The 25,724-nt window shown below is 66.6% G+C and overlaps 1 protein-coding gene across 1 annotated transcript; it reads right to left on the minus strand.

The window, feature by feature from the left end:
• Nucleotides 1-193: 193 nt before the first annotated feature.
• On the minus strand, nucleotides 194-24,859 carry COL16A1 (collagen type XVI alpha 1 chain). Its single transcript, XM_086863451.1, has 71 exons — nucleotides 24,724-24,859; nucleotides 23,724-23,836; nucleotides 21,733-21,795; nucleotides 21,520-21,637; nucleotides 20,136-20,259; nucleotides 19,783-20,058; nucleotides 19,623-19,703; nucleotides 18,516-18,647; nucleotides 17,813-17,866; nucleotides 17,021-17,056; nucleotides 16,626-16,652; nucleotides 16,428-16,490; nucleotides 16,237-16,278; nucleotides 16,108-16,152; nucleotides 15,894-15,929; nucleotides 15,686-15,748; nucleotides 15,533-15,577; nucleotides 15,352-15,447; nucleotides 15,180-15,218; nucleotides 14,912-14,956; nucleotides 14,628-14,663; nucleotides 13,826-13,942; nucleotides 13,710-13,745; nucleotides 13,589-13,624; nucleotides 13,436-13,504; nucleotides 13,278-13,325; nucleotides 13,109-13,144; nucleotides 12,932-12,985; nucleotides 12,646-12,762; nucleotides 12,534-12,569; nucleotides 12,313-12,420; nucleotides 12,106-12,228; nucleotides 11,980-12,033; nucleotides 11,872-11,913; nucleotides 11,753-11,788; nucleotides 11,521-11,574; nucleotides 11,385-11,453; nucleotides 11,259-11,303; nucleotides 11,123-11,149; nucleotides 10,978-11,043; nucleotides 10,837-10,890; nucleotides 10,705-10,758; nucleotides 10,563-10,616; nucleotides 10,402-10,446; nucleotides 10,214-10,324; nucleotides 9,902-9,937; nucleotides 9,646-9,720; nucleotides 9,465-9,509; nucleotides 9,138-9,182; nucleotides 8,000-8,053; nucleotides 7,849-7,902; nucleotides 6,273-6,326; nucleotides 6,099-6,143; nucleotides 5,954-6,007; nucleotides 5,821-5,856; nucleotides 5,482-5,544; nucleotides 5,297-5,368; nucleotides 4,779-4,832; nucleotides 4,643-4,687; nucleotides 4,384-4,428; nucleotides 4,227-4,280; nucleotides 4,072-4,125; nucleotides 3,920-3,970; nucleotides 3,720-3,809; nucleotides 3,592-3,627; nucleotides 3,463-3,507; nucleotides 3,186-3,374; nucleotides 3,028-3,091; nucleotides 2,772-2,948; nucleotides 652-729; nucleotides 194-553 (listed from the first exon to the last, which is right to left on the minus strand). The coding sequence occupies exons 2-71, from the start codon at nucleotides 23,797-23,799 to the stop codon at nucleotides 351-353; spliced, it is 4,806 nt and encodes a 1,601-aa protein (XP_086719577.1). The 5' UTR covers nucleotides 23,800-23,836; nucleotides 24,724-24,859; the 3' UTR covers nucleotides 194-350.
• Nucleotides 24,860-25,724: the final 865 nt, after the last annotated feature.

A 25,724-nucleotide genomic window follows, 5' to 3' on the forward strand; every position in this document is an offset into this window, starting at 1 on the left:
AGGATCACCTGGGATCAGGACTGGGATTCCCCCATCAGTCCCAGGATCACAGCGAGCTCAGGGTCACCGTGTCGCCAGCCGGAGCGGCCTCAGAAGTGACCCGAGCAGCATCCCTCGGTGGCAGGGTTGGAGACAGGGATGGGGAGGAGGCGCAGACCGGGCTGTGTCCAGTCACGGAGCCGGGAGGCGCGGGGACACCAGCACTGGTGTATTTCTGGGGCAGGATCCACCCGCCCCTGCGATTGCCACGGAGCTGTACAACCCCCGAGCCCCCCGCCGGGCACGGCCCCGGCACAGCAGGGAAACGATATTAACAACATTAACAGCAAATTCGGGGGGCGCGGGACCCCTCAGCCGAAGGGACCCTTGACGTTCTTGGGCTGGAAGAGCGGCTGCTCCATGGGCACGGCCCCCAGGCACTCGGCCGGGCTGCAGTGCCCCGTCTTGCCCGGCTGCCCCGTGGCACCGGGAGGGCCGGGGATGCCGGGGATGCCCTGCTGCCCCACGGGGCCCGGGGGACCCATCTTCCCATAGCCTGGTGGCCCTTGGGGACCTGCAAGAGATGGAGAGAAGGAGGGGTGAAGGAGGGGTGAGGGGGTGGCAGCAAAGCCCAGCCTCGGGCTGGGGGCCAGGCGAGGGGAGGGGGCTCACCTGGGGGTCCCGGGGGGCCGCTGTCCCCCATCAGTCCCACGCCTTTCTCGCCTTTCTCTCCTTTGGCACCCGGCTCACCTGGGAAGGATGGAGAGGGGTGAGATCCCGGCACAATCACAGCATCCCAGCGTCCAGGGACACTGGGAATGTCCTGGGGACACCGGGAACATCCCAGGGACACTGGGAATGTCCTGGGGACACCGGGAACATCCCAGGGACACTGGGAATGTCCTGGGGACACCGGGAACATCCCAGGGACACTGGGAATATCCTGGGGACACCGGGAACATCCCAGGGACACTGGGAATGTCCTGGGGACACCGGGAACATCCCAGGGACACCGGGAACATCCCAGGGACACTGGGAATGTCCCGGGGACACTGGGAACATCCCAGGGACACTGGGAATGTCCTGGGGACACCAGGAACATCCCAGGGACACTGGGAATGTCCTGGGGACACTGGGAACATCCCAGGGACACTGGGAATGTCCTGGGGACACTGGGAACATCCCAGGGACACTGGGAATGTCCTGGGGACACCGGGAACATCCCAGGGACACCGGGAACATCCCAGGGACACTGGGAACGTCCTGGGGACACCGGGAACATCCCAGGGACACCGGGAATGTCCTGGGGACACCAGGAACATCACAGAAACACTGGGAATGTCCTGGGGACACTGGGAATGTCCTGAGGACACCAGGAACATCCCAGGGACACTGGGAATACCCCAGGGACACCGGGAAGGTCCCAGGGACACCAGGAACATCCCAGGGACACCAGGAACATCCCAGGGACACTGGGAATACCCCAGGGACACTGAGAACGTTCTGGGAACACCCCTAGGACACTGGGATCGCCTCCAGGACACTTGGAACATCCCAGGGACACTGAGAACGACCCGAGGAAACCTGGAACACCTCAGGGACACCAGGAATGCCCCAGGGACAGTGAAAACACTCCAGGGACATGATGGTGGCACTAGGAACACCACAGGAACACTGGGAATGCCCCAGGGACACCGGGGAGGTCTTGGGGACACCGGGAACACCCCAGAGACATCGAGAACACGATGGGCAGCTAGGAGCTAAGAACTAGGAATACCCCAAGGACACCGAGAACATTCTGGGAATACCCCCCAGGATAGCGGGAATGTCCCCGGGACACCGGGGACACCGCAGGGACACCGGGAACACCGCAGGGACACCGGGAACACCGCAGGGACACCAGGAACACCGGGAACACCGCAGGGACACGGGAACACCGCAGGGACACCAGGAACACCGGGAACACCGCAGGGACACGGGAACACCGCAGGGACACCGGGAACACCGCAGGGACACGGGAACACCGCAGGGACACCAGGAACACCGGGAACACCGCAGGGACACGGGAACACCGCAGGGACACCAGGAACACCGGGAACACCGCAGGGACACGGGAACACCGCAGGGACACCGGGAACACCGCAGGGACACCGCAGGGACACCGGGGACACCGTAGGGACACGGGGACACCGCAGGGACACCGGGAACACCGGGGACACCGCAGGGACACCGGGAACACCGCAGGGACACCGGGGACACCGCAGGGCCACTGGGGACACCGGGGACACCGCAGGGACACCGGGAACACCGCAGGGACACCGGGGACACCGCAGGGACACGGGAACACCGCAGGGACACCGGGAACACCGGGAACACCGCAGGGACACCGGGGACACCGGGAACAAAGCAGAGACACCGGGGACACCGCAGGGACACGGGAACACTGCAGGGACACGGGAACACCGCAGGGACACCGGGAACACCGCAGGGACACCGGGGACACCGCAGGGACACGGGAACACCGCAGGGACACCGGGAACACCGGGGACACCGCAGGGACACGGGAACACCGCAGGGACACGGGAACACCGCAGGGACACGGGGACACCGCAGGGACACGGGAACACCGCAGGGACACCGGGAACACCGGGAACACCGCAGGGACACCGGGAACACCGGGAACACCGCAGAGACACCGGGGACACCGGGAACACCGCAGGGACACCGGGAACACCGCAGGGCCACCGGGGACACCACAGGGCCACCGGGAATGCCCCGGGAGCAGCACGTACCCCGCATGCCTGGCACACCCTGCCGCCCCTCTCTGCCGATCTGCCCCGGCATCCCGGGGGAGCCGGGGGGTCCCGGCCGGCCGGGCAGCCCGTCCTTCCCGGGGGGACCGGGCCGGCCCGGGGATGCCACCATCTCCACCGGGAAGTGCAGCCGCGAGGTGTAATACGCCATCCGCTCTGCGGGGACAGGGACCGAGCTCAGAGCCCGCGGGGACACGGGGAGGGTCCCCGGAACTCGTCCCCAATCCCCCGTTACCGTCAAACATCTTGTTCAGCTCCTGCCGGATGAACCTCTTGATCTCGTCGTAGTTGACATCTCCCTGCAGGGACACGAGGGGACACGCCAGGGGCCACGGCCACCGCGCCCCTCACAGGGACAGGCTCCTGCCCCCCGACACGGCCACGCGTTCTTACCATCATCCCTGGGGGTCCCGGCAGCCCGGCACTGCCCGCGGGGCCCGGGGAGCCCGGGGGTCCCCTCTCTCCCGCGGGTCCCCGTGGCCCCACAGGCCCCATGGAGCCGCTTTTCCCGGGACCCCCGGGCATTCCGGCTCTGCCCTTCTCCCCGGGGTAGCCCCTCTCGCCGGGGGACCCAGCGTCACCCTGCGGACGGGAAAGGCTCAGCTCTGGGGTGCAGGGACAACTGTGGGACACCGAGGTGGCCGTGGTGGCACAGCCAGGCTCCCCTCACCTTCTGGCCGGCTGGGCCCGCAATGCCCGGTTTCCCTGGGGGTCCCTGGAAAACAGGAACAAGGTGACAGGGATGTCCCCACCCATCCATCCCTGTGTCCAGCAAAGCTCCAGAGAACCCTGTTCCTACCTCTTTCCCAACGGGTCCGTCCGGTCCCTGCTCTCCCTGCGAGGTCCAAGAGGGACAGCATGAGGTGGTGACACCGTGTGGCCACCCGCAATGTCCCCAGTGCACGGTCCGTGCCCTGCTGCACTCACCGGTGGTCCCGGGTGTCCCGGGGGTCCCGGCTGTCCTGGCATTCCCGGCAGACCCCGCTCCCCCACGGAGCCTCGCTCGCCCTTCAGCCCCTGCGAGGAGGAGAGAGCCGGGATCAGTGCGGGCAGGAATGGGGGATCCCAAACCTGCTCATCCCGACCCCAAATCCCAGAGCGGGGCCTCCAGCCCTGGCGGTACTCACCACTCCAGCGAGGCCAGCGGGACCCGGCTGTCCCGGGTTGCCGGGGGGTCCCTGGGGACACAGACAGGGGGGTCACACTTGATGTCCCCATTCCCTGAACCAGAGGCAGCTCCCGCTGTGATCCCCCTTCATTGGGGGCAGCTCCAACTTACGATGAGCCCTGGGGGTCCCTGCCGACCTTGGGGTCCCATGGGTCCGGGGTCGCCCTGAGGAAGGCAAGTGAGGAGGAGAAGAGGGGGTGGTGACAATGAAGGCAGACCGGTGACAAGCGCCCAACGTGCCCAGGGCTCAGCCAGCCCTCGCTCACCTCCGCTCCCGGCCGGCCCGTGCTGCCCGGGGGGCCGGGTTTGCCGCAGTCACCCTAAAAGGAGGAACGGACATCACGGGTAGAGCAATGAGAGGTTCTCAGGCCATGCCTGTGGTCCCTGGGGGTGTCACCGCCACCTAGTGCCACCACCGCTCACCTTCGGTCCCGGGAGCCCTGGGTGTCCTGTCTTGCCCTTGAAGCCCTGGAGAGAGAAAAGAGCTGCTGGGTGGGGGTGCCAGCAGAGCACAGCAGGTGATCCTGACCCTGCAGTGCCAGTCCAGGGCCACCACCCGCAGCTCAGTGTCCCCAGGAGCACGTGGTGGGACAGTCCCGGCTCAGGGGAGCCCGATCTTGGCGACAGGGACGTGCCAGGCACAGAGGATTAGGGAGGGGTGACAAGGAGGGCTGTCACTCACCGGAGGACCCATCATCCCTGGTGGCCCGGGGGGACCAGGGTCACCCTGGGGAGAAAGAGAAAGGGTTGGGGGTGTCCTGGGGGGGGTTGCAGGGTGGCTGCCCCCTACCAGAATCTGGAGAGCTCCGGAGCCTCACCCTCAGCCCTGGCTTCCCATCCTTGCCATCCAGTCCTTCCAAGCCAGCAGGGCCCTGCGGGGACAAGGTGACAGTGTCAGAGGAAGGTTTGCATTGGGGAGCTCTAGAGGTCCCTGGGAATGGGAACAGGTCCCTGGGAAGGGGAACAGGTCCCTGGGGAAGGGGAACAGGTCCCTGGGAATGGGAACAGAACCCTGGGGAAGGGGAACATCCCTGGGAATGGGAACAGATCCCTGGGAATGGGAACAGGTCCCGAGGAATGGGAACAGATCCCTGGGGAATGGGAACAGGTCCCTGGGAATGGAAACAGGTCCCTGGGGAAGGGAACAGATCCCTGGGGAATGGGAACAGGTCCCTGGGGAAGGGAACAGATCCCTGGGGAATGGGAACAGGTCCCTGGGAATGGGAACAGATCCCTGGGGAACAGATCCCTGGGAATGGGAACAGATCCCTGGGAATGGGAACAGCCAGTGGTGCTCCCAGGAACACCCAAGGGTGACACATGGAGGGGGTCTCACCTGGATTCCCGGGGGTCCGGGGGGCCCGGGGGGTCCTGGCATTCCCGTGGGGCCTCGCACGCCCTCACTGCCCTGCAGGAGCCACAGGAGGTCACAGGCACAGCAGGGGCCGGGCACCAAAGCCAGCCACAGCCCCAGGGACACCACAGAGCCACTGCCCGGTGACACCTGTCCCCGGCACTCACCTTCTCGGCCACAGGCCCTGGTGGCCCGGCTGGACCAACCTTTCCCGGGAAACCAGGAGGACCCTAAAGAGAAGAGGGGTGTGAGTGAAGGGAGGACTCCGCAGAAGAGCCCAGCCCATAAATCCTGCTCTTTCCCGGTTTATTTGAATAGGATTGATCTGGGGTTGCTCTCTGCACCTCATCCCACTCGTGCCCCACTTGTAGAACCCCCTGTCCCCATCCCTGGCGCTGTGGGGACACTGGGACACAGCCAGGAACAGGCACCATCTCCCAGGGACGCCCCACTGTGCTGGGGTTCCCAGCGGGATGTAATTAAAATTCCCAGTGGGATTTACTTACGGGTGGTCCCGGGAAGCCAGGCTGGCCCTGGAAACCCTGTGGAGAGAAAAGAGCTGAGCTGGACCCCAGAGCCACACCCTGCCCCATGGGGGGGGCGGTCCTGGGGGGTCTTGTCCCTTTTGGGGACACTCACCTGGTCCCCCTTCTCTCCAGCGCTTCCCGGGAGCCCACGCTCACCCCTGGGACCCTGCGGAGAGACGGGATGAGGTGGGGGGAGCGCCCCACAGCACCCACAGCCACCCCCCTCTGTCCCCATAGCCCCCAGGGTGGACACCTACCGCTGGCCCCATGGAACCGGGCAGCCCATCTGCGCCAGGGGGTCCCTGGGAAGGACGGGAATGGGATCAGATGGATGTGGCTGGAAGGATCCCAAACCTGGTGCCCACAAAGAGGGTGCACCTGGGGGAGCCCCCGGCCCCACTGCCCCTGGAGTGGGGCCCTGGGGGACTCACCAGCTCCCCTTTCTCTCCGGGGGGACCCACGTAGCCTCGCTCGCCTTTGATGCCCTGGGGAAGGGACAAGGTGGGATATGGGGCACGGATGGGATTTGGGGCACGGGTGGGACATGGGGCAGGGATGGGATATGGGGCACGGGTGGGACAGGGGGCATGGATGGGATATGGGCCACGGGTGGGATATGGGGCATGGAAAGGACATGGGGCACAGATGGGATTTGGGGCACGGGTGGGATATGGGGCACGGATGGGATTTGGGGCACGGGTGGGATATGGGCCATGGGTGGGGTATGGGGCATGGATAGGATTTGAGGCACGGGTGGGATATGGGGCACGGGTGGGACATGGGGCATGAGTGGGATATGGGGCATGGATAGGATTTGGGGCACGGGTGGGATATGGGGCAGGGATGGGATATGGGGCACGGATGGGATTTGGGGCACGGGTGGGATTTGGGGCACAGATGGGATTTGGGGCACAGATGGTTCTTGGGGCACTGATGGGATTTGGGGCATGGATGGGATTTGAGGTGTGGATGGGATTTGGGGCACAGATGGGATATAGGGCATGGGTGGGATATAGGGCAGGGAAAGGACATGGGGCACGGATGGGATTTGGGGCACGGATGGGATTTGGGGCAGGGATGGGATTTGGGGCACAGGTGGGATTTGGGGCACAGGTGGGATTTGGGGCACGGGTGGGATATGGGGCACAGATGGGATATGGGGCACGGATGGGATTTGGGGCACGGATGGGATTTGGGGCACGGATGGGTGGGATATGGGGCACGGATAGGATTTGGGGCACGGGTGGGATATGGGGCATGGGTGGGATTTGGGGCACAGATGGGATTTGAGGCACAGATGGGATTTGGGGCACAGATGGCATATGGGGCACAGATGGGATTTGGGGCATGGATAGGATATGGGGCATGAGTGGGATATGGGGCACGGGTGGGATATGGGGCACGGATGGGATTTGGGGCACAGATGGGATATGGGGCACAGGTGGGATATGGAGCACAGGTGGGATTTGGGGCACAGATGGGATATGGGGCACAGGTGGGATATGGGGCACGGATGGGATTTGAGGCACAGATAGGATTTGGGGCACAGGTGAAATATGGGGCATGGAAAGGACATGGGGCACAGATGGGATTTGGGGCATGGGTGGGATTTGAGGCACAGATGGGATATGGGGCACAGATGGGATTTGGGGCACAGGTGGGATTTGGGGCACAGATGGGATTTGGGGCACAGATGGGATATGGGGCACAGGTGGGATTTGGGGCACGGATGGGATTTGAGGTGTGGATGGGACATGGGGCAGAGGAGATGTGGGGACACAGAGCACACTCAGGGTGCAGATGGCCGTGGCATGGATGAACAGGGCACTGGGAATGTGTGGGATGGGATTGGACAGACAGGACAGGGATGAGCCCTGCAGGAACACGGTGCTCTGTGCCCACCAGGGTCCCCCAGCTGCGACATGGGGGGGGTCCCAGTGAGCACCAGGAGGGCCATGGGGACCCCCGAGGGGGCTGGCAAGGACTGCTGGTCCCCCCAGTACTCACAGGAAGGCCGGGGGGCCCCGTGGCCCCGGGGTAGCCAGGTTGTCCTGGAGGTCCCTGTGTGTGAGGATGATGAAATTGAGCCACCCCAGCCAGGTGCCAGTCCCCACGGGCCACCGATGTCCCCCCTGTCCCCTCGTCCCCCAGCACTCACCGGCTCCCCTTTGGCTCCAGCGAGCCCAGCAGGGCCGCGGTCCCCTTGGAGACCCTTTGTGGGGGAAGAGAGGAGATGCAGGGGGGTCTCCTACAGCCCGTCCCGGGGCTGTGCCCACCTGGCAGCAGGACCTGGGCACAGCCCATGGGGTCTGTGACCTCTGCCAGCCTGCTGGGACCCTGCCTGGGCTCCCTCCACCCCTGGCACCTCCACTGGCACCGGGGTCAGTGCCCAGGCGTGGTGGGGACGCTCAAACCCTGTCACTGTGACCCTGGGGCCACAAAAGGCTCAGCCCTCTGGGGGCTGTGTGGGGTGCCCAGCTCTGGCTCCAGCCCTCAGCTCCAGCCTGGTGCCCCCCGTCCTCCCAGGGTGACACGGGGACAGCCTGGAGCGCCAGGGGGACCTGTGGGGTGGGTTAGTGGGGTGATGTGGTGCCGAGGTGACAGAGAACGACAGGACAGACTGGCACACCGCAGAGCATGGCCCACAGAGAGCCCCAGAGAGCCCGTGGGGTGACGGTGACATTAGTGGACAAGGGGACACGAGCAGGAGCGCAGGATCCTCCGAGAGCCACCGGCACAGCCCCACCACCAGCTCCTGTGGGGAGCGAGCAGGGTGGGAGCAGGAGGATGCAGATGGAGGTGGAGACGAAGATGAAGATGGAGATGAAGATGGAGATGGTGCTGGAGGTTGGGTGACCACAGAGGAGTGGCCAGAGGAGGAGGAGGAGGAGGAGGATGAACCCAGGTAGCACTGGCCGCACACAGGATCCTCCAGGTCCCCACAAGGGGTGGCCCCGGTGAGCAGCAGGGCAGCTGTGACGGGTCACCCAGCCGAGGTGGCAGGTCCCTGACACACCTGGAGCCGCGGAGCTGCACCAGGTCCCGCGGTGGTGACGGGACCCAGCAGGTGGCGAGTGCCAGCACCAGGTCCCTGAGCTGAGGAAGATCATCCGCAAACGCTGGGTCCGCCGGGACCCCCTGCTTTTGGATGGAGGAGTGGGAATGGAGATGGAGATGGAGTGGAAGGGGAGGGGCGGTTGTGCTGCGGCTGCTCCCGGTGGGGACAGGGACAAGGGACACAGCCAAACAAGCGGCAGCGACACAGGGCACAGAGCGGAGCCGTGCTGGGTTCTTACGGGCAGTCCGGGTGCGCCCGGCGTTCCAGGAAAGCCTGGGGGGCCCTGAGGGGAGAAACAGGGAGGTCACAGCTTGGAAAAGGCTCTGGGGAGCCTGGGCTGAGCTCCGGGGGTGCCACAGAGCTCCTGCTCCGCCTCCGGGCTGGCAGCACCTTCACCTCCTTCTCCAGCCTCCATGGGGACATCCGTGCCATGCCATGTCACACCTGTGCCTCGCCATGGCCGTGTCACCACGGCCTCAGGGCAGGGTGCCAGGCCCCTTTGGCAACCTGCTTTTAGGGGCTCCGAGCCCCCCAGAACCCCCCTACCCCGGGCAGGGGTACTTACGATGGGTCCGGGTGGTCCCGGCGGTCCGCGCAGTCCTGGTGAGCCCTGGAGAGGGACGGGGGTGCCAGGTGTGACCACAGAGGTGGGAACAGCCCCGAGGGGCACCGCGGGACCTGCCACAGCCGCCAGGAGGGGCTGGGATGGCAGGAGAGGGTCCGTGGATGGGTTGGAGCTCACCCACCTGTTCTCCTCTCTCTCCTGGGATTCCTGGGGCTCCCGGCAGCCCGGGATCACCGGCACAGTCAGGGCTGTCACCCTGAGGGAGTGGGGACACATCAGGACCCTGGGATGGCTCTGCCCACCTGCTGGGCCCACCAAACCTCCCCAAAGCAGCCTCCGCTCCCCGAAGCTCACACAACTCAGGGACGGTCCTGGATACCCAGCAGGGACCATCCCTGGGGCCCAGGGGGTGTGACAAGGACACCGGGATCACTCACCCGAGCCTCCTCCGCTCGCGGGAACTGGGCAAAGCACTGGAAGAAAACCCTGGAGTCACCCAAGCTGTGACAGAGGAGCAGCCTGGCCCTCCTCAGGATCCCTGCTGGGGCTGTGGGGGATCACAGTGGGGTGTCCCCACATTCCCCGAGCGGCCAGTGTGACATTCCCGGTGTCCCCAAAGCGCGGTGCTTCCCCCGACTCCCACAAAATCCAGTTCTCCAGCCCTCGGGAGCTCCTCTGCAGCCTCAGCCTGGCAGGGCCGGGGGATGTCGGGCACAGAAATTCCCTCCCGGAGCTGTGGGAATACTCACCCGGGCACAGTTCTCGCTGCCAGGGACACCTGGCATGGCCCCATCCCCCTTCTCCCCTTCCCGCGGAGCCTCCAGGGCTGCCTGCAGCTGGGCACAGTCCCCGCAGAGAGTCTGGGGGGAAAGGGGAGTCAAGGGTGCCCCGAGGGATCCCCCAGGGCAGGAGGGTGACCCCATCCCCAGCCTCTCACCTTCAGCACCTCCATGTTCCTCTCAGTCATGACGGCCAGAGGTCCCTGGGAAAGGGGCAGGGATGGAGGGATGGAACGATGGAAGGAGATGGAGGGAGCGATTGTCCCTGCGGTGGGGGAGCAGAACAGGGGACATTCCCATGGGAATTGTCACCACCTACCAGGTCTCCAGCCGGTCCAGGCAGCCCGGGCAAACCGTTGTGTCCCGGCATGCCCTAAATCCAAGGGGAACACGGAATATTCAAGCCCTGCCCTAAAAGATCAGGATCGGCCCCGCTGCTGCTCCCCTCTCCCACCGCTCACCTGGCGGCCGGGGGCACCGGGGGGGCCGGGGGGGCCGGGAGCTCCGGGGGGGCCCTGCAAGACCCCAAAAAACAATCAGAGAGAGGCCAGGGGTGACGGGGGTGGGAGGGACAAGGCAGGGCTGGCACCGACCTGCGGGCCAGGCTGGGGCTGCCAGGACATCCCAGTCCATAATCCTGGGGCTCCCTAGGGGTGAGAGATGGGGAAGAGAACTGGGGAGGGTGAAACGGGGCCGGGGGGCTGCTTGTGAGGGCAGGGGTGGGTGACACTCACCGGCATCCCGTTGTAGTTGGGGTCCTGGCGGGGGCTGGAGGGGCAGGAGCACTCCCCAGGGTCTCCCTGTGGGCAGAGGGGGTGAGGGCAGGGCGGGCAGGGGGTGGCACGGGGGGGACACGGCTCCACCCAGACCCCGACTCACCTTCTCTCCCCGGGAACCCTTCTCCCCCTGCCAGAGGAAAACGGAGATGGGCATTAGGGCAGCCCCCGGTGCCCCCACCCACCGTGTGACCACCCAGAGCCCCCGCACATCCCCCCGGAGCCCACTCTGCACCTACCGGCTGCCCGCTGGACCCAGGGAGCCCCTGCCGCCCCTCGGGGCCCTGCGAGGAAGAGGAGGGTGAGGAAACTCCCGGCCTCGAGCAGGATCAAGGTGCCAGGAGGGTGGCACTGCCAGGACTCACCGGTGGCCCTGTGACGCTGCTCCCTGGTGGTCCAGGGGGTCCCGTGGCACCTTTGGGGCCCGGAGATCCCTGCAGAGGAAAGACAGCAGGAATGGGCAGCACGGGGCACACCGAGGGCTGGGGGACGCTCCCTTACCTTGGCACCTTTCTCTGCCGCCGTGCCCGGGGGTCCCTGCGGTCCGGGGGGGCCCTGGGGGCAGGACAGGGTGTTGGTTTCCCCCACTGAGGGGACAACACTGTCCCCAGAGTGACCACAACCCACACAGGGGGCTGGCAGGGGTGTGACACCCCACAGCTCCCAGGAACTGGGCACTGCCCCCATCACCCAGGGCTGGGTACCCCAAAATCCCACCCCAAACGCTACTCACAGGGGGTCCAGGGGGTCCGGTGCTCCCGGGGTCTCCCTGGGAAAAGCAGAGTGTGTGAAAGGCACCAGAGCCACCCAGCATGGGACAGCAGGGGACAACACAGGCACCCCAAAACCCACCTGTGGTCCCGGCTGGCTGATCCCCCGCGGTCCTGGCTCACCCTATGGACACAGAGGGGCAGTGAGGTGTCCCCAGGACCCCACAGCCAGCCCCTGCACCCCACTCACCTGCAGCCCCTTCGGCCCAGCAGGGCCCTGCACCCCCGGCAGCCCCGGCTTCCCCTAAAACACAGCAGGGTCACCCCGAGGACACGATGCCACCAGGCGCTGTGCCCGTGGGGAGGGGGCACTCACGGGTCTGCCCGGCTGGCCGATGCCCGGCGGGCCCTGGTCCCCTTTGGCTCCGGGTTTTCCCGGGATTCCCACCGTGTCCAAGAGGTCCCCGAGCCCGGCGGGGCCGGGCTGGCACGGGTCTCCCTGCGGGGAGGTGACAGCAGAGGGACGGAGGGTGGGTGACACCGCAGTGATGGAGCACAGCTCCCCAAAATGTGGGGGTCTCACCTTGTCGCCTTTGGGGCCGGCTGGTCCCCTGATGCCAGGCTCACCCGACAGCCCTGGGACACCGGCCATGCCCGGGCTGCCCGGGTCCCCGGGGCTGCCAGCGTCGCCCTGGAAAAGAGGGGACAAGGCTGGCACGGGGACGTAGGGGACACCGCACACAGCGGTGACAGCGCCCTCTGCCACCACCAGCCCCACCGCAAGCCACCCCGAGCCCCTCTCACCTTCTGTCCCTTCTCGCCAGCGTCGCCGGGTCTGCCCTGGAGGAAACGCAGGAATGGCTCAGGGTGGGGCATCGCCCCCAAAACGGGCCCGGCGGGCACAGGGGACACTCACCGCTCTGCCCGGGGGGCCACCAGGGCCCTTTTCTCCCGGGGGCCCCGGCACCGCCTGCACTGTCGCTGTCCCTCGGAGGGCTTGCGGGGTGGGAGGGCACTGCCCGCATTGCTCGCCCTGCGGGAGGACATCCCGGCTGGAAGCTGGATTTGGGGACCGGGACGCGGCCCGAGCAGGGGGATCACGGCCCCCTGCCCTCCCCAGCTCAGCGCTGCCCCAGGTCTCAGCTGAGGAGGTGGATTTGGGGACAGGACAGGGACAGGGGTGTCCCCAGGGCTGGGCTCACCTTCTCTCCCTTGAGCCCCTGCACACCTGGATCTCCCTTCTCTCCCGGGGTTCCCTGCACCAAGAATCCACAGCAGAGGTGACACCACGGTCCCCAAAACTGGGCTCTGGTACCCCTGAGCCCCCAGACCCCTCCTGCACCCCTGGGCTCCCCAGCCTGAGCAGTATCCCCACTCACCGGTCTGCCCGTGGGTCCCACAGGGCCACTGTCCCCCTGAAACGGAGCAGGGACAGGGCCAGGAGCAGGATCAGGACCGGGGTCAGGATCAGCCGAGCCTGCCCCGACCCTACGGGATGATCCAGCCATTCCCGCTCCTTCCAGGGATGTGCAAAGGGGAGTCACTCACCTTCTCGCCCTTGATCCCAGCCAGCCCGGAGAGCCCCATTTCGCCCTGCTGGACACTCACGGGTCACTCACCCGGCACGCACAGCACCCGCGGGTGTCCCCCCAGCCCGGCAGAGGGGCGGTCCCGCCCCGGTACTCACCGGCAGCCCCGGTACTCACCGGCAGCCCCGGCACAGCCTCGCGCAGCGCGGCGAGGATGCGGAGATCGCAGGACTGGCACGAGTCCCCCTGGGATGGCAGGAGGGGACATGGGGACATCGCAGGGGCTGCAGTGGCCGAGCGCGGGGGTGACACGGTGGGTCACACACTCACCTTCTCCCCTTTCATCCCCTGGATGCCGGGATCTCCCTGGGAAGGAAAAGCGGGAGCTGGACGGTGCTCGGTGTCCCCCAGCTCCAGCTGGGGACAGCCCAGCCCACCCCGTGTCACCTACCCTGTCCCCTTTGGGTCCTGCGGGGCCGGGGGTGTCCTGGGAAGGGGGAAACAGAGGGAACATCAGGGGTGCTGAGGTGACACCGCCGTGCCCTCCACCCCTGGGTTCAGACTCACTGAGATCCCGTCCCTGCCGGGCGCTCCGGGCTCTCCACGCGGTCCTGGCTTGCCGGGAATTCCGACGGCACCGAGCGCTCCCTCGGGGACAGTGGGACACACCTCGCACGGCTCGCCCTGCCCGGTGGCAGCAGTGACACACAGGCTGGGGGCTGGGGGTGGCCTCCAGGATGTCCCAGGGAGCCGCAAGGCCAGGGAATGTGCCCGTGGCCACCCCAGGCCACCCTGTCATCCCAGCCACCCTGTCACTGCACCCACCCTGTCACTGCACCCACCCTGTCACCACAGCCACCCTGTCACTACAGCCACCCTGTCACCGCAGCCACCCTGTCACTGCAGCCACCCTGTCACTGCACCCACCCTGTCATCCCAGCCACCCTGTCACTGCACCCACCCTGTCACCACAGCCACCCTGTCACTACACCCACCCTGTCATCCCAGCCACCCTGTCACTGCACCCACCCTGTCACTGCAGCCACCCTGTCACTGCAGCCACCCTGTCACTGCACCCACCCTGTCACCGCAGCCACCCTGTCACTGCAGCCACCCTGTCACTGCAGCCACCCTGTCACTGCAGCCACCCTGTCACCGCACCCACCCTGTCACTGCACCCACCCTGTCACTGCACCCACCCTGTCACCGCAGCCACCCTGTCACCGCGGCCACCCTGTCACTGCACCCACCCTGTCACTGCAGCCACGCTGTCACCGCAGCCACCCTGTCACTGCAGCCACCCTGTCACCGCAGCCACCCTGTCACTGCAGCCACGCTGTCACCGCAGCCACCCTGTCACTGCACCCACCTTGTCTCCTTTCGGCCCCAGGACTCCGGGGAGACCCTGTGGGAGAAAAGCAGGGACGGGGCTTCTTCAGGAAGGCCACGGAGTGCCCGAGCAGTGCCACCCAGCAGCCCTCAGCTGCCACCAGCTGCGTCACGGGATGATCCTGGCCCCGAGCGAGGCTCCCGGCTTCCCCAAAGCCCTCTCGGCTGCCGGATCTCATCACCTCTCCGGCCAAACGGCCCCAAACCCGAGCCAAGAAACCCGGTCCTGACCCCGGGATTTGGCTCCCAGCTCCTGCTACTCACGGGTGTCCCAGGCGATCCTCCGGGTCCAGGAGCTCCCGGGCTGCCCTGGAGCCAGAGATGGGAAGCACTGAGCTCAGCAAGGGGAAATGCAGCTCTGGGACACCCCTGTCCCCCCCTGCGGTTTCCTGCCCCCCAAGCCAGGCCCTTGGGCCATCCAGATGGAGCTTGAGCGGTTGATGGCTCCAGCTCAGCCCCGGTGGATCTGGCTCTGGACGGGATTCCCAGGACAATCCCCCTGCCCAGCCGGGACCCCTTTCCCTCCACTCACCTTCTCTCCCTTCGCACCTGGGGGGCCACCGGGGTCACCCTGGAAGGGACAAAAGGTGGTGTTAGCCCTGCTCGGGGTCCCTGGTCAGCCAGCTCTGGCTGTGGGGTGGCACCTTGCCCCTCCCATAGCAATGCCCACCATGGGGACACCACCTTGGCACGGGGGACCTCACCGGCTTCCCTGGAATGCCAATCCCTGGAGAGCCTGGCTTGCCTGGGGGTCCTGGTTCACCCGCCAGCCCCTCAGGTCCCACGAGGCCTGGGTCACCCTGGAGGACAATGGGGAGGTGGCAGTGCTGGCAGTGCCACCAGGTGCCCCATCTGCCACCCCATCACCCCCAAACCCCCAGGTACCTTCTGGCCCTTGGGCCCCACCACGCAGATCTCTCCAGGCCGGCCCTGCCAGGAGGGGTGTGGGATGTGAAGGCTCCTGTGGCCAGACCTCCCTGCCTGGGGGATGCCCAGGGGTGCTCAGGGGGTGCCCAGGTACAACCCAGCACTACTCACGTCACGCCCGGGGCGCCCCGGCTTGCCCTGCAGTCCCCCGTCACCCTTCTCGCCCTTCTGGCCCTGCAGGACAGACAGATGTCACCTGTGGAGCCACCCGTGGTGTCACACAAGCTACCCAGGTTGGGACTGGCAGGTCCTGGTACCTCTGCCACCATCCCAGGTGTCCCTGCTGCCATGCCAGGACCCACAGGTGGGCTGGACTCACCTTCTGCCCCTCTGCGCCAGCTGGCCCCGGGAGTCCCTGCACGGGGGGCAAAGTGGGTGACCAGGTGGGCTCGTGCAGGTGCCCAGGTGGGCTCAGGCAGGGTCACCTCCTGCTCTGTTCATGCCCACACAGAGCTGGATCCCCCCACCCCAGACCAGGGCGGGGGGACCCCCAGGTGAGTGTCACCTTGTCCCCACAGGTGAGTGTCACTTACCACCTGCCCACGCTGCCCCTTCTCACCCCGCGGTCCCTCCGCACACTGGGAGGAGGAGGAGGAGGAGGAGGTGAGAGGGGAGGCAGAGATGGGGAGAGGGGGTTTGGGGAGGGTTTGGGGGGGTCTCACCTGCACGGGGCCGCCGGGGTGGGTGCGCACGCAGTCCATGCCCTGCGGAGGGGAGGAGGTGGCTCAGGGACAAGGGTTGGGGGGCTCTGGGGGACAGGAGCACGGCCAGGGCAGTCCCCCGTGTGCCGGGGACCCAGCAGGGAGCGGTCCCCCAGCAAAAGGGACAGGCCAGGGCCATCAGGGACACTCACACGGTCGCCCTTCTGCCCTTTGCCACCGGCGGTGCCAGGGAGGCCCCGCTCGCCCTTGGTGCCCTGCAAGAGAGGGAGGGAGGGTGACAAACGGGCACAGGGTGTCCCCACAGCCCAGTGTGTGCCCACAGCTCCTGACAGGGGTGCTCTGGCATCTCCCACATTCCCGCTGGGTGTTCTGGGGGGTGACAAACCTACCTTTGGACCTGGGGGACCGAGGGTGACCTGTGGAGACAGGAGAAAGGTGTCCCCCAAGGGCATGGGGACTTCAAACGGCAGCAGCAGCAGAGCCTTGAGCCCACCACTGTCCCCGTCCTCCCAACACTCTGTCCCCGAGTGCCACCATGGGGCATGAGGGGTCCCAAACACCTGCCACCCCCCTGCCACCCCCCTGCCATCCCCCCACCCCCAGCCAGCGGTTGCTATAGGAATGGGGCCACATCTGGAAAGGATCCAGATGTTGCAGGGCCCCGGGCCGGGAGGAACTGTGGGGTCGTGGGGGGCTGGTGGCGGCACCCCGGTGGCTTTTGCCACCCGCAGTTCACAGCCCAGCCTGGCCAGCTTGGGGTCCCCGTGTCCAGTGCCACACTCACATTTCCTGATGCCGCCTGGGGTGAGCAGGGAGGGCACTGGAAGAGACGGGGATGGAATCTGGGAGCAGCTCCACACACTGCCCATGGCACCCCAAACCCCACAGCACCCAAAAACCCCACAGCCACTGCCCCGCTGCCCCGGGCACCCCTCACCCATGGGGATCCCCCAGCAGCATCTCCCCCCAGCCCTGGAGCTTTCTGGGCATGGGGAATTCCTGGGTGGAGAAGGGAAAAGCCACGGTGTTTCCTCCTTGGGGAGGTGATGAAGTGCTGGCCTGGCTCCGCCTGTGGATCAGTGCCTTGACCACAGCTTGGCCAGGCCAAACCAGCCTCTCCAGGCTGCTCCCACAGGACTGGGGACAGGCAGGATGTGGCTGTGTCCCCACAGCCTCCAGCCCTGAGCCGCACACCCGGCAGGATCCCACCCCGGGACACTGCAGTGAATCCCTGCGGTGGGATGAGGGATCCCAGAGACGTTCAGGGATGAGGAACAGGAGCGCTGGAGATGTTTCCCAGCTCTGGCAACGCTCCGGAGAAGCTCGGAGGGAACAAAGAGGCCCTTGGCCATAGCTGGGATTGCTCCAGTAGCAGCAAAGAGTGAGTGGGGCCTCAGTTCCTGCTCGGGGGAGCAGAACAGCCACTCTTCCCTGCATCCCTGCAGCAACTGGGAGCTCCCAAATGGGGCAGGGACAGAGCCAGCCTGGATTTGGGCCACTGGGTGACACTCTGGGGTGGCACTGGAAGGGGAGCAGAGCTGGGCGTGCCAGGACAGCCGGGCTGGGACACCCTCACCTTTTCCTTGGGATCGTCCCTCAGGCTGGTCCTTCCTGAGCTTCTCCCTGGCTCCTGTAGGGCAGAAGGAGCTCGTGGTGGTGCCTGCCTGGATTATCCCACTCTGGGGTGCTCCATCTGGGTTATCCAGGGGTCTGGGATCCCCAGGGATGGGACCACAGGAGCCTTCCCCTCCCTCATTCCCTCTGGCCACCAACACCTCCCTCACCAGCACCGGGTGGAAAAAGCGAGGCAGGGATTTTCCAGGGGCTGGATCAACCGGGCATGGGATGGGGACAGGGATGGGGACAGGGATGGGGACAGGGTTGGGGGTGGAGATGGGGATAGGGACGGGATGGGGACCCAGGATGGAGATGGAACTGAGGACAGGCACCAAGATGAACCAGGATGGGAATGGGAATGGGGATGGGATGAGGACCCAGGATGGAGATGGAGATGAGGACAGGCACCAGGATGATCCAGGATGGGAATGGGGATGGGATGGGATGAGGACCCAGGATGGAGATGGAGATGAGGACAGGCACCAGGATGATCCAGGATGGGAATGGGAATGGGGATGGGATGAGGACCCAGGATGGAGATGGAGATGAGGACAGGCACCAGGATGATCCAGGATGGGACTGGAATGGGGCCAGGGGTGGGGATGGGGTCGGAGGCAGGGATGGGACCAGGATGGAGCCGAGGTGGCGCTGCTGGAGCTCACGGTGCCCAGCGGCTCCTCCAGGCAGAAGCAGCGGGTGAACACCCGGCCCTCGGGCTGCGGCACCATCTCGATGAGGTTGCTGCTCTGCATCAGCTCCGCTTGCCGGCGAGTCTTGGGTGCTTCTGTCTGGCACTGCAGGGAGACAGCGGGGTCACGGGGAGGCTGCCAGGGGACAGCCAGGGCTGTGGGGACACGGCGGTGACACGGAGGGGACAGACCTGCTCTCACTGCGCCTCAGTTTCCCCTGTGGGGAAAACCCTGAGCGTGCACAGGGCAGTTCCAGGATCTGGCTGGGATTGGGGTGGGGGCTCAGGGGCACTTGGGGGCACTCGGGGGCACTCAGAGGCACTCCAGGGCACTCAGGGGCATTCGGGGGCACTCGGGGGCACTCAGGGGCACTCAGGGGGCACTCAGCGGCACTCAGGGGCACCCAGGAGCACTCAGGGGCACTCAGGGGCACTTGGGGGCACTCAGGGGCATCGGGGACATTCAGGGGCACTCAGAGGCACTCGGCGGCACTCAGGGGGCACTCAGGGGGCACTCAGGGACACTCGGGGACATTCAGGGGCACTCAGGGGGCAGTCAGAGGCACTCAGGGGCACTCAGGGGCACTCAGGGGCACCCAGGAGCACTCAGGGGCACTCGGGGGCACTCAGGGGCACTCGGGGACATTCAGGGCACTCAGGGGCACTCGGGGGCACTCAGGGGCACTCAGGGGCACTCGGGGGCACTCAGGGGTACTCGGGGACATTCAGGGGCACTCAGGGGCACTCAGGGGCACTCGGGGGCACTCGGGGGCACTCAGGGGCACTCAGGGACACTCGGGGACATTCAGGGGCACTCGGGGACATTCAGGGCACTCAGGGGCACTCGGGGGCACTCAGGGGCACTCAGGGACACTCGGGGACATTCAGGGGCACTCGGGGACATTCAGGGTACTCAGGGGCACTCAGGAGCACTCAGGGGGCACTCAGGGGGCACTCAGGGGGCACTCAGGGGGCACTCAGGCGCACTCAGGGACACTCGGGGACATTCAGGGGCACTCAGGGGCACTCAGGGACACTCAGGGACACTCGGGGACATTCAGGGGCACTCGGGGGCACTCACCCCACTGGCTGAGATCTCGCAGCACCCCTCCTGCCTGGCCAGCTCAGCGTCACAGTAGATCTGGGCTTGCTGGATGTCAAACTGCGGCAGGACGGGGGTGGCAGGTCAGGGCCAGCCCCGGTACCGCCGGCAGAGCTGCCCTGACCCCGCGGGCACTCACCCGGACCGGGGTGCCACGCACGGCGTCCAGCCCCAGGAAGGTGTTGCCCTCCGGGGCCAGCGCCTGCCGCGGTCCCAGCGGCTTGGAGGAGATGGAGGAGCAGTCCAGGTGCACGGACACAGCGTGGCCCTGCACGGCCACCACCACCTTGTGCCACCTCCCGTCGAACAGGGATGCCACGGCCTTGCCCGCAAAGACGGCGCTGACGGAGCTGGCCCCCGGCGCCCTGGCCTGGAACTCCAGGCTTTTCTCGGGGCCGTGCACGGACAGGGAGAGCTGGGCACAGAGGGGACAGCGCTCAGGGACGGCTCCTGGCTGTTCCCTGCCGTGCCCCAGCCGTTCCCGGGGTGTACCTGGGGGTATCCCTGCCGGTCGGTGACCTGGAAGAGGTACCAGTGCTCCCCGGTGCTGTTCTTCTTCAGCAGCAAGGTGAGGACCAGGGTGAAGGTGGGTGACAGCCCCCGGGGGAACACTTGCCTGTGGGGAAGGGTTTTGGGGTGGCTGGACCCTGTGGGGTGTTCTGGGGATGGAGCTGGCACCAAGGCTGGTGGCACACATCCATAGAGCACTTTCAGGTGGCAGCATCACCCCAAACAACCCCCCGTGGGTCCTGCCACCTTCTGTCCCCACCGGTGGCACCCCAGATGTCATCACAATGGACAGATGTCCCTCATGGGGTGGCTGCAGCGCCCAGGGCCGTATTCTTATCCCAAAATTTTGTCCCTGGGAAGCCAGGAAATGCATCCATCATCCCCAAGGCAGCGGTGGCAGCCGTTCCCCAGCTCACCCACAGCCCATTAAACCACTGGAAATATTTGCTCTGGGCTCTGCTCCGCTCCCGGCCTTGGCTCCACACCCGCGACTTTCCAAGCCACAGCTCTGGAGCTGGACCAAGGGATGGGGACTGGGACAAGGCCAGCGGTGCCCCCTGCTCTCCAAGGGGCACGGGGACACCCTGACTGCACACCGGGGTGGGCAGGCACACGTGGGATTTCACAGCCTGGATACCAGGGGTGTCCTCATGTCCAGACTCCCCAAGGCTGGATCTGGGATGCCAGAAGCCCCTGGCCAAGAGCAACACCAGCCTGGAGCATCCACCATCCATCCCGAAGCCATCCGAGGATTTGGCTGCCCAGGCTGGATCTGCTCGCCCTCCGGAGAGCCCCGTGCCCGGCACGGCTCTGTGCCAGCCCGGGGCGATGTGGGGACAAACCGCAGACGTTTCCTGCAGGAACAGCTCCCCAGGACGTGGATCTGCTCCCACCCTGCCACGCTGCAGCGTCCCTGCCAGCCCTGCCACCGTGGGCACCAGAGACGCAGGGGACAAGGGTCAGTGGCCTTGTGCCCCCCCAGCAGCCCCTCCACGCAGCCAGCAGTGCCTGCTCAGAGCTGAGCAGCCTCTGGAGCTCATCTGGACCCCGTGAGCTCTGCCAGGAGCAACCACAGAGCAGCCCCAGAGCCCTGCTTGTGCAAGGTTTGGCCAGCACCCGACAGATCCGTGACAGCCTGGGGTTTACTTTCGAGGAGGACGGCGTTAGGGCAGCCCCAGGGTCCCCAGTGTCCCCACGGGTGACACGGAGCTGCCTGGCATCCCTGGCACGAGCTAAGGGCAAAGCCCAGCCAGCTTCACCCAACCTTACAACACCCAGGGATGGTGCCTGGGGGAGCTTTGGGTCACCTCAGGGCCACCCCACGGGTCACCCAAGGCCACCTCTTGGGTCACCCAGAGTCACTCACCGCGTGGGCTGGACCAGGGGCACGGTGCCCAGGCGCAGCACCACCGGTCCCCGGGCGCTGCGGATCTTCTTGATGGATGAGATCTTCAGCAGCTCGAACCTTTTAATCAGGTTAAAACCTACAGGACAGAGCAGGGGATGTGAGCCAGCCTGCAGGCAGGACACAGAGCCCATCCCAGAGTGTCAGGGGACCCCTGAGAGGGTCTTTCCTTACCCGTGACATTCTCGTACTTGTCCCCAGCCAGATCCTCGTCCCAGAGCTGCGGGCACAGCTCCCCTGTGAGGCAAACCAGCACATCACTGTCACTGCAGTGTCCCCAGGCACCGTGGGACAAGAGGGTGGGACCACACGGAGCCCTCCAAGCCCAGGAGAGTCTCGGGGTGCTGTCAGGAGCCGGGGCCAGCCCCCCGAGGCAGCGCTGACCAAGCAAACCCCGCTCCCACGGCAGCGGCGGCTCCCGGGAGCCGAGAGGAGCGGATCTGGAGCAGTCCGGAGGGGACAGAGCTGGCCCTGCTGCCTCCCACAGGTGAAATGCTTTCCCCGCTCTGGCGGGCTTTGCCTCCAGACAGCCCCGCGGCTGGAATCAGCATCAGGAGACTCGGACGAGTGCCAAGGACACCCCCAGTGCCATCGAGAGCTGTCCCTTCCTGTCCCATCCCGGGGACAGCTCAGAGCTGGTGGCCCTCGGGGACAGGCGTGAGGGTCCAGCCGGAGGCTGAGGCGCAGGAAATGCCGTGTCAGGAGCGGTCACGGGTTGCTGCTGCTGTTTGCAGGGATAAATCACGGCTCCGGCAGCACCGACCCACCTCCAGATGCGCCAGATGTTGGGAAGTGCGAGATAAGGGAGTAAACAAAGGGGTAGAGAGAGAGGGATTTCTTTTGCCTCCACGCAAGCCGGCCCTGGAGCAGGATGGGTGCCAAAGATTCTCCCACCTCTTCCTCAAATGTTCCTGGGGGGCCTCTGACACCCCCTGCCCCCTCTGTCCAAGAGCTTGGCACCACCGTGGCTTGTGCCCCAGGGCCAGCAGAGGTGTGGGGACACGCTGTGGCCCTGGGGACCCCAGACACGGCCCTGGGGACCCCAGACACGGCCCCAGCAGTGGGAGCTGTCAGTGTCACAGCCAGGGGCAGAGACCCCTCCCGCCGGCGCTGACATCACCCTCAGCAGCCCAGGGGACACAAAGCAGAGCATAAATCACCCCAGTGCGAGCCTTTTGAAGCCTCTGCCAGCCCTGCTGCTGATCCCAAGAGAAAATCTCGCCTGTCCAACCCTCCGTCCCTCAGGAAAGGCGGGGACACGGGAGGCCACGCCGTGCCGGGCAGCAGGAGCGGGTGACAGTGACAGGGTCCAACCCGGGCCCCCCGGGCCGAGCCACCGCTGATGCAACCACGGCGTCACTTCCAGCGGCTCCTCCCCTGGAGCCCGGAGCTCATCCCATCCCACATCGGGACCCACACCGGGCTCTGCCGTCGTGCCCCTGTCCCCAGCTGCACGAAGGGACATTTTCAGAGGCAGGTGAAAGATGACATTCTGACTAAGGCATGAGCCTGTGACTCAGAAGACGACTGAACACGGGAGTTTAGCTATAAAGTTCCACTGCGATGTTCGGTAATTTCATTATTTCAGTGAGCTCTTCTCTTTGAAACAAGTACCTTGCAGAAACACTGTAAGGGTAAAGGAATTAACGTCAAGCACCCCCCAGCCCTCCACCATCGTGTGGATCATGGCCAAACCTCTTCCCGACTCGCAGCTGGAGGCCAAACCTCCCTCGGGAGCTCTGTGCATCCTCACCCTGGCCGGAGTGGCCCTGGCTCACCTGCCCTGTGTGCTCCCGCTGGCGGACACGGCTGCCTCGGCTGCCAGCTGGCACCGAGTGTCCCCTGGCTGAGAGTGGCCCAGCCCCGTCCCTCCCCTGATGGCCGTGGCGGCGGTGTCGGGGTGTCCCGGGCTGGTTTCCCGCAGCCGGGCTCGCTCAGTTTGACTCTCCCTGGCCCCCTGCCTGCGTGGGATGCTGAGCAAAGCCCCGGCGCTCAGTCCGCAGCCACCACTCCAGTCCTGGCACGTGGGGACCTGGCACAGCTCACGCTGTCCCGGCCACCTCTGCTCTGCCATCCCTGGGTCTGACCCAGCTGTTCCCTCCTTGCCGCAGGGACAGGCAAAGGAGGGAGGTGGCTCCCGAGCCCTCACACCCGGTGGTCCTCACCTTCTTCTGGCGGCAGCTCCTTCCCCTGGCAGGCGCTGACGAGCCCGGCGAGCGCCAGGGCCCAGAGACCCCTCATGGTGCCCGTGGCGGAGGATCAGGGCCCGCACGGCTGCCTGCAAGGGAGAGACCCCGGGCAGCAGCGGGATGGGCACCCGGTGGCCACCAGCCCATGAGGTTGCCCACACCAGGAAAGCCACCAGCATGGAGTGGCCCTGACCCTCGTGGCTATGGCTCGGTGATGTTTTGGGGATGAGTGTGGCCCCCACCCATCTGCTCCACACCCACCCCAAGCCTCAGCATCGCAGCATCCCTGGGTGTCAAAGCCCAGCGCCCGGATTTACTGCAATGACTGAACCTCCCCAGAGCGGCTCCTGCGTGCACCCACCCAGGAAGGTCTCGCCTCCTCCCGTTTTATCTCCCGGTCCCGTGTGGGTCCCGGGGTGTCCCTGCAGGTCACCCCGACCTGGCCTCCCTCCTGCTTCCTGCCACGAGGCAAGCTCGGGCTGCAGGCAGGGAGCCGGAGCCGGGACGGACCGGACACGCTCGGCTGCAGGGGCTGCTGCCAGAGCGGGACGTGCATCCCCGTTCTTCATCCCACGCACAGCCTCCGGGACCTCCGGCAGCGGGGCCACCTCTGCCCTGCTTGCTCGGGGCTGTCTCGCAGCCTCAGCTCTTCCCAAGCTCCCAGCCGCCCTGTCCTGAACCACAACCCCTTCCCCGCTTGTCCTCTGCTCTGCCACCCGCCCCCCTGGCCTGGCGCTGCTCGCACCCAGCTCTTCTCCCATCCCTGTACCCTCCGCGCCCCCCACTCCGCTCCCCAGCTCCCCCCGCCCGCTCCCCGCCTTCCTTGCGCCGCACCCTCCGCACCGGCGGGTCCCCGCGGCCCCGGGCCTGATTAACTCCGGTAATTAACAGGGAATCCCTCCTCGTCCTGTCCCGTCCCGTCCCGCCGCAGGGCCGGGCTCCGCCCGCCTCCGGTGCGGGGCTGCCTGGGGCTCACCTGCGCGGGGCTCGGCGGGGACGGGGCTGCCGAGGGGGTGCGGGACACCGGGAACTCCGCCGCGGGACACCGGGAACTCCGCCGCGGGACACCGGGAGCCGCCGCGCCGCCCCCACCACCTTCTCCGCCTCCCTTCGGGGGGGGTCCGAGCCGCCCCCCAAGCGCTGCCCGCCCTCCGTACCACTCCACCACCCCCCCCAACCCGGGGGGGGCCTGGGCCGCAGCCTGCCTTCACATCCCCGCCCTTCTCCTTCTCCTTCTCCTCCTCCACCCCCGGGCGCCTCCCCCGGCAGCGCTTCCCCTCCCTCCCCACTCTCCTTCCCCCTCTCCGGCTGCTGGACCCGGGCCCAGAAGAGGGGAACCCCAATCCCGGGGGTGGGGTGTAGCCCATTCCCTGGCTGCCATCCCTGTGGAGCGGCTCTTCCTCCCCGCGGGGAACTGAGGGCACCCTGCTGCTGGCACCGGCGGTGGCATCGCTGGCCACAATGTCCCTGCGTGAGGAGGGTGTCCCTCAGGGATGTCCCTCCACTGGCACGACCCCAGGAGCAGCTCCGGGCAGACGGCGAGGCGCGGGGGCAGCCAGCCCGCTGTGTGACACGGAGCTGGTGTCCCCTCCCTGCGCCCTGGGGTGGCTTGGGGACAGTCTGGCTCAGGCCGAGGTGCCCGAGGTCAGAGCGCTCAGACGGGATCGCTGCCACCAAGCCTGACGCTGGCACCGCTGCTGCTCCCACGTCCCCAGCAGCAGCAGCAGCAGCAGCGGGGCTGCTGATTTCCCAGAGCCCTGCCAAGCCCCGGAGGGATCCGGCGCCCATCCCGGCTCCCAGCGCCCCCGCGCAGCATCCAGCCCCTCGCCGCTGGGACGTGGCAGCCTGGAATGCTGCCCCGGGGCCTGGCTGCCCCGCTCTGCTCCATCCTCACATTCCCATGCGTGCCAGGCCCAGCTGATCCCCCCGAAACAGGCAGGGAAGGAGCCCAGCTCGTGCAAGTTTGGGATTGGGGGG

The sequence above is a fragment of the Cyanistes caeruleus genome, chromosome 26 (assembly GCF_971803275.1).
Source record: "Cyanistes caeruleus chromosome 26, bCyaCae1.hap1.1, whole genome shotgun sequence".
NCBI classification, from domain to species: domain Eukaryota; kingdom Metazoa; phylum Chordata; class Aves; order Passeriformes; family Paridae; genus Cyanistes; species Cyanistes caeruleus.